The 12,481-nt window shown below is 49.5% G+C and overlaps 8 protein-coding genes and 1 non-coding gene across 9 annotated transcripts; 3 read left to right on the plus strand and 6 right to left on the minus strand.

Annotated features, from left to right (window-relative positions):
• Window positions 1–417: 417 nt before the first annotated feature.
• Window positions 418–1,062, minus strand: AO090009000118 (zinc finger protein; the record flags this gene model as incomplete). Its single annotated transcript, XM_023233320.1, has 1 exon — window positions 418–1,062. One exon carries the CDS (start codon window positions 1,060–1,062, stop codon window positions 418–420), a length of 645 nt encoding a protein of 214 aa, XP_023088518.1.
• A 966-nt stretch (window positions 1,063–2,028) lies between these two features.
• Window positions 2,029–2,685, minus strand: AO090009000119 (zinc finger protein; the record flags this gene model as incomplete). The annotated part of the gene is made up of 1 exon (XM_001816576.3): window positions 2,029–2,685. One exon carries the CDS (start codon window positions 2,683–2,685, stop codon window positions 2,029–2,031), a length of 657 nt encoding a protein of 218 aa, XP_001816628.3.
• A 764-nt stretch (window positions 2,686–3,449) lies between these two features.
• On the plus strand, window positions 3,450–5,084 carry AO090009000120 (HET domain-containing protein; the record flags this gene model as incomplete). Its single annotated transcript, XM_001816577.1, has 1 exon — window positions 3,450–5,084. The coding sequence occupies one exon, from the start codon at window positions 3,450–3,452 to the stop codon at window positions 5,082–5,084; it is 1,635 nt and encodes a 544-aa protein (XP_001816629.1).
• Window positions 5,085–5,433: 349 nt separating this feature from the next.
• Window positions 5,434–6,036, plus strand: AO090009000121 (uncharacterized protein; the record flags this gene model as incomplete). The annotated part of the gene is made up of 2 exons (XM_023233490.1): window positions 5,434–5,443; window positions 5,501–6,036. 2 exons carry the CDS (start codon window positions 5,434–5,436, stop codon window positions 6,034–6,036), a joined length of 546 nt encoding a protein of 181 aa, XP_023088519.1.
• A 1,177-nt stretch (window positions 6,037–7,213) lies between these two features.
• Window positions 7,214–7,292, minus strand: AO090009t00004. Its single transcript has one exon. It is a non-coding gene; the product is annotated as a tRNA-His (tRNA).
• A 919-nt stretch (window positions 7,293–8,211) lies between these two features.
• Window positions 8,212–8,746, plus strand: AO090009000122 (uncharacterized protein; the record flags this gene model as incomplete). Its single annotated transcript, XM_001816579.3, has 2 exons — window positions 8,212–8,401; window positions 8,457–8,746. 2 exons carry the CDS (start codon window positions 8,212–8,214, stop codon window positions 8,744–8,746), a joined length of 480 nt encoding a protein of 159 aa, XP_001816631.3.
• Window positions 8,747–8,792: 46 nt separating this feature from the next.
• Window positions 8,793–10,723, minus strand: AO090009000123 (uncharacterized protein; the record flags this gene model as incomplete). The annotated part of the gene is made up of 3 exons (XM_001816580.1): window positions 8,793–10,418; window positions 10,480–10,602; window positions 10,658–10,723. 3 exons carry the CDS (start codon window positions 10,721–10,723, stop codon window positions 8,793–8,795), a joined length of 1,815 nt encoding a protein of 604 aa, XP_001816632.1.
• A 510-nt stretch (window positions 10,724–11,233) lies between these two features.
• AO090009000124 (uncharacterized protein) lies at window positions 11,234–11,731 on the minus strand (the record flags this gene model as incomplete). Its single annotated transcript, XM_023233646.1, has 1 exon — window positions 11,234–11,731. One exon carries the CDS (start codon window positions 11,729–11,731, stop codon window positions 11,234–11,236), a length of 498 nt encoding a protein of 165 aa, XP_023088520.1.
• A 55-nt stretch (window positions 11,732–11,786) lies between these two features.
• On the minus strand, window positions 11,787–12,445 carry AO090009000125 (uncharacterized protein; the record flags this gene model as incomplete). The annotated part of the gene is made up of 4 exons (XM_023233702.1): window positions 11,787–12,032; window positions 12,061–12,134; window positions 12,194–12,230; window positions 12,281–12,445. 4 exons carry the CDS (start codon window positions 12,443–12,445, stop codon window positions 11,787–11,789), a joined length of 522 nt encoding a protein of 173 aa, XP_023088521.1.
• Between the last annotated feature and the right edge of the window lie 36 nt (window positions 12,446–12,481).

Genomic DNA, 12,481 nt, shown 5'->3' on the forward strand with positions numbered 1-12,481 from the left:
CCCAATCGATAGCTAGATTTAGACCATGGCAATTCTTTCAAGTACATACATTTATAGATACGCTCGTTATCTTTGTCAAGGACAGAAATCCTACATATACATTCGCTGTCAATACTTGTCTATTTTGGCTTCCATTCTTGATGTGTATTATTAGACTAGATTGATTAGACTTCTTCTGCTGGTTCGAAGAGTAAACATGAAAATGAACATGAACATGAATTCGCATTGTCTGTTATCTTGCTACTTTACCTATCCCTCTTAGTTCAACTCCATGAATAATGGTACGTTTAGCAAACAATAGATTTCATCCTTTTCAATCTATCTCGGTTCTTTCCTCTTTTTCCTTTCTTTCTTTTTTTCCTATTTTTTTATTTTTGTCTTCCTTCCGCCTAACAATACTCAACGGGAATCCGCAACTCAACGATACCCTCGTCCCTGCCCTCGACCTCGTCCTCGATTGCTAGGAGCTTTCTTTGGCGAGCCACTAGTGGAGCCCCTACCACCCATTTGTCCCCCCTGAACATGTCGAGGCGGGGTCCGGCTCGATTGGGCTCGTTGTGGAGGTGCAGGCCCTCTACTCCCTGAAGATGTACCTGTTTGATCTGGCGGCGACAGCTTGGCAATAACACCCTGGATAAACTGCTGCGGCAATGACTGCGAAGGACTACCAGCAGTTATCTTTCTTCCTGTCTCCAGGTAGCGCCGAGAAAAGAAGCACCACAGTTGCTCTGAGTAAGCGTCTTCCATGTGCGGACGAGGACAGTAGGGGTCATTTTCGATGAATGCCTTGATTGCCTGGTTAACTCCTGCTGTATTCATTGTGATCGGACCACAGGCATCAAAGTCAAGCATCCAGAGGCTCACGATGCGTTTCTTGAAGTTAGGGACTGTGTTCGTGGTGCGCTCAAATGTACTAGTTCCAGGTGTAAGACGCACGATGTCTTGAAGCGGTGGAGGGCGACGAACGGAATTGTGGTCGAATGGGGTGCTTCCTAGGACGAACTCAATATCCATGGCGTCGATTCTGGTATGCCAGTGCATGATAGCGAGTGCGTCTGCCATACTAGCTGCAGCGCTTCGACCTGATCGACGTGCAATTTGTAATTCCTCAGGGAAAAAAACCGACTTCCTCCGGGACGAGATGCTCCATAACGCTTTCGACCAAGAAACAGGCGTACCAGGCAATCTTTGTTCAATGCATCGCTCTTAGCCGTGGCGACATTATTCGGGTTGCAGAAGAGTTCGATCAACGCATGCCGCACTGGCTGGGGTAGGGGGAATATTCTTTCCATGCACAGGATTTCTCGAGCACGAGGGAACGTGGGATCGTCTGGAAATAGGTGGAGGTTTTCCGACCAGAACTCGGATTCTTTGTTCGCAAACCACGCAGCTCGAGGAATCTCGAGGCCTCCTGAACCGTCGCCGAGTCGGTCGAAGCTATCTTGGATCCGTAGGTGCATCAAGTAATTGTTCCAAAGTTTGTCGGTGCGATCTATGAGGAGGACCTTGAAAGCCCACAACGTACCGGCCTGTTCAAACACCTTTCCAATCGACCCTGTCCCAATCTCTCGAAATGGGGACTTACAACCGACCGCCGCTTGCTGGCGTTCGGCGAACGATGAAGATGTTGATACCACGGATCTTGTCGAGAGCAACCGCTTTAGGAGAGCTTGGGGGTATTGAGCTCCTCCTTCTCGAGCTTGTCCTCCAAGTGGAGGTTTTGCTCCATGGCATCTTGCAAGGAGCTAGTCCACGGCATATCGGTTCGTTGGTTTTCGCGACGGCTAGTCATTGCTCAGAATGACGTTGAAATGCTTCGAAAGCTTTCGAGGATATTGCTGTAGACAGTAGAGTTATATGAGGAGATATCAGATCAGATGTAAAGAGGGCTCGGATCAGGTCTGAAGCTTGTATGCTGTGTGAGGAAGGCAACTTATGACGGGCAAGTCTGAATAGGTGTGGATGGTATCTTTTTCGGGCAGAAGTAGCACAATCCCCTCCTATATTCACTGGAAATTACGACGCCCATTACTTCTTGGTCTCGAGCAACTCTATGAACTTTCTCGCAAGGCCGAGTCGACTCTCTGCCTCGTCCTCATGAAAGCTATGTGCCAAATCCGCAGAGGTCTGCAAGTACTGCCGGCTAAAGGCGATCCACTGATCTGTGTGTGGCCGTGGATAGAAGGGATCATTTCTGCAAAATGCGTTGGCAGCTTGCTTGACGCCTTCCAGATCCATGGCCATGGATCGACAAAGATCAAAATCCAGAATCCAGAGCGTGTGCTCCCCCAAGACATTTGTCACGGTAGTGGTGCAGTCATCGTTCCTCGGGGGTGGAGCCAGAACGAATTCGACGTCGTTCCCGTCAATCTCGCCCAGCCAGTGCAGAGTAGCTAATGCCTCCCCCATCATGGCAGCATAGCGTTCGATGTGAGTGGAAGGAATCCCCAGTTCAACCATTTGATCCAAATGGAGTGGGTAGTTCTGCAGCGAAAAGCCTCTGAATCTCGACCTTGCGTTCATTGCCGTTCCGTAGGTTCGCCTGCGGCCAATATATGGTCTGATCAGGCAGGCCCGGTTGCTTGCACTCAACAGGATTTGGTTTCTGATTTCTGGAGGGCAGTATCTCTCTACGATCAGTACCCTTACATCCTCGGGAAATGGTGGGATACGTTCGGAGGACATGGCATTGCAGGGCGAGAATCCGGGTGGGAAATGTGAGAGATTCTCTCCCCACCAGGTGTGTTGTGGGGTCAGGAAGCTGTAACATTGTGGGATGCGGACTTGAGGTTGTATGAGGTAGTCCGGACTACTGCATTTAGTCAGTGACAATTTGACAAAGGCATCAAGTGCTCGTTTGTGCATCACAAAGTCGTTTGCCAGTGATCTGGACGGTCCTCCATCCTCTCGTTTGATTGCAGGGCCGTCGAGGCTTCTAGCCCAGACAGTGCCACAGAATCCTGACCCGATCCGAATGTAGTTCTCGTGTGAATCCTGCTTGGTGGTCATGACAATTTCAATGATTTTAGTGAGGTTGTGGAGGATCTGAAACGGTACTTCGGGGAGTTAAGAAGTAAACTGTGACTCATGGATGATTAAATCCAGACATCATTCTGTGTCATATATGAATCTTGAGATTCCATGAAATTGCTGGGTAAGCTATATGGCCTAATCCTAATCCAAGGTCGTAATCCTTCACTCCAACTTCACCTCTTCTTCATTAGTGAGCGATCGGCGGATCGTCGCCTAGTAAATCAAAGCCACCATGGGATCCGCAGCCCCCGCATGCATAGCCACGTTGACAACTGGCCCTATTTATTTCACAGCTAAAACGTCTACGAACACACCTCTTTCACACAGGAAATATACACCACTGCTACGGCGGGTACTTTAAACTCTTGTATACACATTTCCCGTTTCAAATTCATAGAGAGCGGACTCCTTATATAATGGCTTCTGATAGTTCAACGTTCGCCCACACGGCACTTCCATCAGACGCACATTATATTCGTCTTCTACAGTTCGAAGATACGGCGGCGACTGAGCCTCTCAGATTCACCTTAGGAGTGTACAAATTCTCAGATGTCCCCGTGTACAATGCTCTTTCCTACGAGTGGGGAGATGGCACAGCTGATCGAACAATATTCATCAACAATGGTCCCTTCCTCATCCGCGACAACTTACACCACTTTCTCAGTGTTCTAGCTGGCAGTGGGCAGAGAGACACACTGTTCTTCGCAGATGCGATCTGCATAAACCAAGACGACATCCCAGAGCGTAACACCCAGGTGCAGCGGATGGGTGATCTATACCGTCAGGCACAGAAGGTTCTGGTCTGGATAGGACCCGGAACCACCGAGTCCGACCTTGTTTTCGACATATGTGCAGAAGAAACTCAAGAGGCAATAGACCTGCAGGGATCAAGCGGAAACGCTCTTGATATGGTGTATCGGCGCTCTTACTGGACAAGACTATGGATTATCCAGGAGCTATTCCTCGCACGGGATGCGATTGTCTTCTGTGGCTCGAAATCTGCACCTTGGTCATCGTTCAGGAGGTTGACAACTGCGGTCAGAGGAGACTTTGTTCTCGGGGGATTCACTGGAGTGGATATACAACTTGGCAGTTCGCCCCTGGGATTACATACAAGGACAGTGCTCGGCCAATTAGACAAGAAAGACAGGGAAGGCAGCATTTTGAACAAAACGATAGACAACATCGTCATTGAATTTGGGCAAGCTCAATGCAGCGATGTCCGCGATCGTGTCTTTGGGCTGCTTGGCCTCGCAAAAATGCAGGAGGATGGTCGCGGCCTTAGGATTATGGCAAACTATTCAGCGACGACAGTCAATCTATTTGTCCGACTGCTCAGTAACATGCCATATACTCTGAGGCTGAATCATGCGCTAAGCATCTTCAATATCCTAAAATTGCACCATGTCGATGTTTGTGCATGGGACATCGGTATTCCAGAAACAATCTGTAACCTTGTTTTCGAAGTCGGGCTCACGCATCTTGGACACATCCGACATGTGAGCGAGTCGCGTCCATTGTTATGTGATTGGTGCAAAATGTGGAACAAGAGGAATAAGCACACGCCCTTTGAATTGGGTGAGCACCTTCGGCAAGAACTCCGCGACAAAGCCATTACTGAGTTCATGGTGGGGGCGACACAATCTAGTCTGGCCGCCCATAACTGCGGCCCTCTGCTGTCCCTGGGGCCCTATGACAGCTGCGTGACTGCAAAGAAGCTCAATGAAGGGGACGAAATGTTTCTAATGGAGGGAACCAATATCGTGTTGATTGAACACAAGCCAAACCCAGAAGATGAGTCTCATGAGCCTGTCACTCGGTTCACCCGAGGGGTACTCGCACACACTCAAAGGGAAGAGAGTATCCTACAAGCAGCAATGTTGCTTGATAGCTGCTTACCGTCTTTACCTGCTCCAACGGAGGTCCGTTTACAGAAGGCACGCTTCGAGCGTCCCGCTTACCCATTCGAAGTCATTCATGAGGAGCTCACCTTGCGGCAAATTATGTTCATTCTGACACGGGCTGCACAACATAGTAGCTATTATGATTGAAGATTGGCCGACTAGGAATCTATCGTGTACCTCAATGTGATAGTATTGAACCTTACTACGTGATTTTGTCATCACCGCCGTCGGTGGACAGGTAGACTGTACCATTGACATTCAGATGGTTACCCGAGATAACCACAGCTCAATCCTATAATGTAAGAAGAATCTCGACCAGACACCTCATAAAACCTCATAAGACCCCGCCACTATTTCCAATCCAACACGATGATATCAGTGGCCGCGCCCGAGTGGGGTCCAGCACGGTTTAGCGCGCCCGCCGTGCTATGACAGTGATATAAACAAGGCCATCCCCAATCCCCGACCAAGAACCCTTACACATCATGCTCCCAGAATGTCCTCATGTAACTTAATCCCAGCCACCTCACTCCCCATAAATACATATTAACATGCCTTAATAGTATTCTACACAAATGTCGACCGGGGTCCAAAACACTACCAGATCCCCCACAGCCTTACCGAATTGAGAACAGTCGAAATACTACACAATCACCGCATATTGGCTGGGCAGATCTGGCCGTCAATGATGGTGAAGGTAACGGATAGCAATATAACCGCGACTACGGTGGTTGTCGAATCCGCTACTTCTAAATTCAAGGCTACATTTACCAGTCTTGAGAACGGTGTCTCATTACAGGAGGAAGCGGTTATGGGGTTTGGTGTTCAGATTCAGTGGATTGTGGTTGATCGTTGCATTCATAGTGCCTCTCAGTTGGCTGACGAGTGTTTGCATTCGAATGCAGTTTTAGAGGAAAATGTCCGCTTCTCGAGTCTCAAGATTGTGGATCGGTTTTTGAACTTCGTTGATGACTTCAATCCGAAGACGAAATGTCTTATTGAGTTTTTGGAAAACGTGGCTAGTGGAGAGATATCGAAGGAGGATATTAGAGTTATTGATAAAGGTTATGGCGATACTGGAAGATTTAAAGACGAGTGATTCGTTCCAATATGTTAGTAGTTAGGGCTAATGATCATTTGGTCACCAGACTCCTTGACATAGATAGACTTCGCGATGGATTTAGAATAGACAATACAGAATGACTGACAGAGAAATGACCAGCACCGACAAATGAATAAAAGAAATTAAGAATAATACTCCCCAACCACAAGCCCATACTCCACCATCTCAGGATACATGACAAGAATCGCCCTTCTCGCCTCCTCCACCTGCCCACCATCCACTACCAATCCCTCATCCAAAAAAAGACCGATCTGATGATACACCCAGAATCTACAACCCTGTCCCGCATTATCAAACTCATAAAGATGCCGTTTCTCTCTCACAAGCAAATCGACAAAGTCTCTGACCTTCAGGCCCTCCAGGACATCAAGTCGTACGACTTTTAGTTGCCGTGCCTAAACGGAGATCATCCACACGGCTGACGATGAGGATACCCTTAGAGCCGCCGGGATTAACCGTAGCCGGGACGGTATAGGAAGGTGTCCTGTCTAAGCGGACATAGTCTATTTCGGTAATGGAGAAGTAGATGCTCCAGTGGTTGCCTCCTTGGGGGAGGCTCGTGAGCGACGGCGGCGAGGGATGTGATGGGCAAGTTGAGAACTGAGTCTTTTTCTTTCGCGGGGATGTATTGAATGGGAGTGAATGGAGGCTGTTGGGTATTCATTTTGTGGGACTGGGTTGTTTCTAGTGTTTATGGATGATTTGGTGTTGGGTGGTACAGCGGTGCTGCACACTACAGATCAGATATGTGTGAAACCCTGAGAAGGCTCACGGGATCTGAATAGTCAAGTTACAGTAGCCTGAGCGTTTGTGAGGGAAGGCTCGAAAGCGACCTGCGGTGAATCGCAAGGCTGTCATCTGCTCTACCCGTCACGTAGTGTTGATTGGTGCGCGGCCTAATGCGCTATAAAATGATTTTCTGATCTAGCATTTAGGTGTACGGAGAACGCGATAAGTTGTTATTTAGATTGCGTATTTAATAGAATTGCCGGCCTATTTTGATCTGGGGATTGGCGGAAGGAAGCCAACCAATAAATACACCACGACGAAGATCGCCAGGATAAAAACTGAATTGAACTTTATTTTCAATCGGCACAGAAAAGAGAAAGAAAAAAGAACAAAAAAGAAAGACCAATCAAGTTCTAAGCGCCATTGGCGCTGCTGGGAATCGAACCCAGGTCTGCTCGGGATTAAACCACAACGAGCTGTACTGACCACTATACTACAGCACCTTGATTTGGTGATAGGCATCTCTAGTTATTGAAATATAAGGCACAATTACCTGCAGGTTTAACCCTTCCAATTTGCATCCATCAATATCGCGAAAATCTTCAAGGGATGTTAAAGAACTCCTGGGTTATAGGGATATTGTACCGATTCTCGTATTACAGTAGGTCTATTCTACCAAGCACGGATAGTATCCGCCTTATATACTCGGGGAAATACCGGTGTGCGAATTGCGGTGCTTTGCTGTTCACTAAACATACTGAAATATATATTATGACTAGCGGCTGTTCTAGACATACTAATTTTCAAGTCCCAACCCAAGCCCTTCGAAGTGCAATTGTTCAATCCGGGCCTGAATGGTTAACCATGCACTTTCCCATGATATACTCCTTTAAGTTTATTCCTATCAAGGTCAGACTCAGCCAAGACGAAGCCGAAGAATCGACGAATCGGGCCGCCGTGAGTCATGTCAACCACGCCATCATTGGCTAGAACCACCGACGTGCAGATACGAAAGGATATATAATGGATAAGTGCTGACCAAGGCAAGCCTATTCATAAAGACTAGAAAGTACACCATTTCTATTCTCCCGTACAGCAATATAATCTTAATAAATACGGCACAAACCGGATACATACTTCCTTAACGGACAACAAACAACGTCCCAAGGAACTAGCAAGATGCCAATACACATCGAACCCATCACCCAAGCCGACATCCCACGCATGGTCGACATCCAACAAATAACAATGGGAGCCAGTGCCTTCTTCCGCAGTACAGGTGACGTGCCGAACATCGACGGAACCCCGGAAGAGGTATCGGCCTCACCCTGTAGGACAAACAAAATATCCCGAGTCTTGGATAACTGGGAGAAAGACCCCACCTGCTATTTTCTAAAAGCTGTTGACGAGGACTCCGGTGAAATGGTTGCGTTTGCCAAGTGGCATGTTTACCACGGGGAAGAGGGGATGAAGGAATGGCGCGCGTCTGTGAGGACGGATGAGGGTATGAAGGTTCCGCTTGGAGCAAATGAGGAAGGGTTTCGGTTTTGTAAGGGGAAATTACTGGAAAAAAGGAGAGTGTTCTTTGGTGAGGAGGGCAGGGAGCATTGTTGTAAGTTCTGTTTATTGCTGTTTCTAAAAGAGCATTGTATTGATTGTCAATGTAGTGCTGGCACTGCTAGCTACTGATCCTCGATATGAGCGTCGTGGAGCAGCTTCTCTTCTGACGCAGTGGGGCTGTGACTCTGCCGATAGACTTGGAATTGAGTGCTATGTCGAGTCCTCGAAGAAGGGATACCCAGTATACAAGAGAAAGGGGTTCGAGGAGATATCTTCCCAAGAAGACGAGAATGTTATTCATTTCGACGCTAGTAGATTTACAGGCAGGGGAGGTAATGACGGTGACTGGGTTAATCTGGTCTGCATGGTGCGAAAGCCAAGGAAGAGCGTATGCTAGGTTATTACCGAGCTTAGAAACAGGTTAACCGAGAAAGAAAAGTGGTCTACCTAATAACGATATCCAAGACAACTGACTTCCGCTCTTCAACCACAACCCTAATCCCCTCCCTCAACACCACATCCAACTCTCCCACACTACGCACCCTCTTCGTCCACAAATTACCATTAGCAGCAGCCTTCGCCACCTCCCCATAATCCGGCCCATCCTCCACCAGCGAGATCCCAAGATCCCTATTCGACAATCCGGCAGCCACACCGCTAGGATGCACATCGGCCAAACACTGCCTCGTAGCATTCCAACCCCCGTTATTCAAGATAACAGTCAAGAAAGGCGTCTGATACCGATGCGCAGCCCAGTAAACTGCCGTAGGCACGGAGAAAACGAAACTCCCGTCGCCGATGATGTTACAGATGAAAGGTGTTTTGGTGGTTTCGTTCAGGTGGAGATTAGGTCGATCGGAGATATCGTACCGGGCTGTTGCGAGTGAAGCGCCGATGGCTGCGCCGCCGGACCAGCCCAGTCCGCTGCCTCCTTTTGTAAGGTGGGATCCGGGACGGGTGAGTTGGAGCTGTTCCGTCATGGGAACTTGGTTGGTGACTGAGTCTGTGATGTAGATTGTGTCCTGTGGGACGGAGGCGCGGATGCGGCTACATAGGTAGTCGACCGTGCAGGGCTCATTAGGAGTTGAGAGGGGTGCTGTGGCGCGGGAGTCGATGCGGGCTTTCCCTTCCTTGTGGGCAGTTAGGAGATCTTGGGCTCGGGAGGTCCAGGCTTCTTGGAGGGCTGGGAGCCGTGGGGAGCTGGTTATGTACGCGTTTAGTTGAGTTAGGGCTGATGTTGTGTCGGCGTGGAAGGTGGCGGAGGCGCCAATGTCGAACATGTTCATGCGTTCTTTGCGCGGGTCCAGGTCGATGTGGTAGATTTCTGCGCTTGGGGAGGGGTGCACTCGCCGTGGGATCCAAGGGACGTCGGCGTCTAGGACGAGAATTACGTCGGCGGATTGGATGGCTGGTGCGGCGCCTGTGCTGCGGGTTAGGCAGGCTGGGTGGGTTGCCGGGAAGCAGACCTCCCGGAGCTCGGAGTCGAAGACTCGGAGGCCTTGGACTGTGTCCGCCAGGGTAATGAGTTGTTGGACTGCGCGGTGGCTTCGGCCTAGATACCCTGTGATCACGAGAGGGGCTTTTGCCTCCAACAGTGCGTTACCGATCATCTCCACTGCTTCGGGAGAGAGGGATCCCAAGTGACAGGATGGGACGGGCTTTGGCCGGGGCTCCACTGAGGGGATGGGGGTAGCTAGGATCTCCCGCGTTGCAGTGAGATACACTGGACCTGGGGAGCCGGTCGTGGCCATCAGGACAGCGCGATGCACCAGACTCCCAACATTATGCGGGGACTTGATCTCCGCGCTAAAGCGGCTATAGGGTGCCACGAGGGCCGCCTGATCGCGAATATCCTGGTACCACTGGACATGTTCCGAGCGAGAACCTGGAGCCTCACCCAACAGCGTGGATGGGGCGACACCGGCGAAGACTACGACAGGGGCACGTCCGCTAGATGCATTGTGCAGACCCTGGCCCAGGGCAGCGGTCCCCACGTCCACGTGGGCGATCACACATGCCGGTTTGTGACTGATCCTAGCGTAGCCATCTGCAGCTGACATGGCTACGAACTGGGTGATCGATCAGTGGGGTCCCATGTGTTGATCCTGGTGGAGGAAACGGGTGACTGACCTCGTGTTGGAACAGGATCATCTTGGGATACTGACGAGTGGGGTCATTTTGGCGGCGGATATAGGCTTCAATGATACTAGGGTGATCGGAGCCAAGTACGGTGAAGAGGTAGTCGACACCGGCCTGTCATGATTTAGATTCTATCCATTCATGAAAGAGGATGAGGGATAGGCTGTACTTCCGCCAGAGCCTCCAGAAACGCATCCGCCACGATAGGGCTTCCCACAGTACTTTCATCGGCCATTTTGTCACTGCTACCTAGAATAGACCGAGCTGAGGTGAGGATATCTGTGACAATTCTTTAGTTTCGTCGCTTTATGCCAGTCACTGCGAGTGTTAGGGTTGCCAGAGTGTGTGCCGTTGCAGTAACAGGGATTGTCGACAGACGGGAAGAGAGCAATCAATATTCGGAAGTCCACCGGAGTACTACCTCACTAGGAGTATCACGCCATGACCACTTAATTAATGTTTCATTCTCCGTCCTCCTACTCGACCAAGATCCTTGCCAGTGCAATTAAGCTAATTTAGGGCGCGCCGTGAGTGGGTCGTGGCCCACCGAAGCCGAGTGTTACCCGCAGAGAGAGAAAAATAAGAAAAAAGAAGCCTTGCGAAGCCCTAGAAAGTGAGTAATATGCTGTGGCATTATGACCACCAAAGCACCATACCAATCTATTCCAATTCCACCATGAACGAGCTCTGTAAATGTAGATCTCTAATTTTATATTCATTTTCTCTAAGAACAGTAGAATTCATATCACGAATAAGCCCGCTCACTACGCATGACAATATCCGTCTTCATAACAATCTGACCCTTGGCAATAGGCCCCTGACTACCCATACTCTCGGCATCAGCCTCCCCATAGTAATCCTCATCTCTATGCCCACCGGTCCGAATCCCGGACTGCGACCCGAGTCGGCTCATCCGGTAACTCGGTCTCGTCTTTTTTGAGCCATTCGACAATGACACAAACCAAGTAGGGATAAGTCTCTGGATCGGATGCTTCAGAAATGGCAGACAGGCACAAATAATCCCCGTACTAGCCTCAATAGCACTCCACATCAGCGCATCGAAAGATCCCCATGTTGGATCATTTGTCTTTGTACTTTCAGCCATGGCCGACATGCGAACGATACTCGTTATGCAGACGAAGAGGCCCATGCAGAAGACAATCATCACCCCTATTTTGCGGATACGGTCGAGCTGTAGCCTTGCCAGGACGGGAAGTGGCATTAAGCACACCCAGATGTCCATGGCGGTGTTGTAGCCCGCCCAGGACCAGCGGAATTCGGCGTTTTTGACACATTTTTTAGGGATGTCCTTGTGCCAGCTTGCGTGGACGGGGATGCATTGGAAGATTGTAGCGATGACGAACCCGAAGGTACCTGATAGCACGAGGGCGATGGTGATCCAGCACACGAGACGGAATTTGCGGGTTGGGAAGAGGCGGAGGTAGAAAGCGAGGAAGGATAACTTGTTCAGGCACAGGACGAGTTTGTAGAGGATCTGGAAGAGCCAGAAGAACTACCCAGTCATGCAAGGTTAGTTGGTACCACTGTTTAGTATCTCAAGGAATCGCATACCTTCAATGCGAGGACTCGGTTGCCTCCTGTTCGAGCCACGTCGGCGCGGTGGCGACCGAAGGCGTAGTGACATGCTGAGAAAAACGGCCATATTTAGATTTTATGCAGAGAGTAACGGTCAGAGAAAGCATACCCAAGTCGCCCATGACTGTATTCACAATTTGTATAGCCTGTTTATTTGTTAGTATAATTGAACAGCACTAGTCAACGCATGATATACCATGGAGAAAGAGATGATCGCATCATCTGTAGCGATTTTGCTTTTCATGTAAACCTTCCATACTATTCGGTAGGCCACTAATATGAAAGCAATCACCGTCAAAACAGCGGTGACCTTGACAAATAAGGGACCTTTATTTGGAACATCAGAGGGACTTAACACCATGGCTTCCCTCGTACAACTGCCACGGTACCCTACACA

The sequence above is a fragment of the Aspergillus oryzae genome, chromosome 1, assembly GCF_000184455.2.
Source record: "Aspergillus oryzae RIB40 DNA, chromosome 1".
NCBI lineage: Eukaryota > Fungi > Ascomycota > Eurotiomycetes > Eurotiales > Aspergillaceae > Aspergillus > Aspergillus oryzae.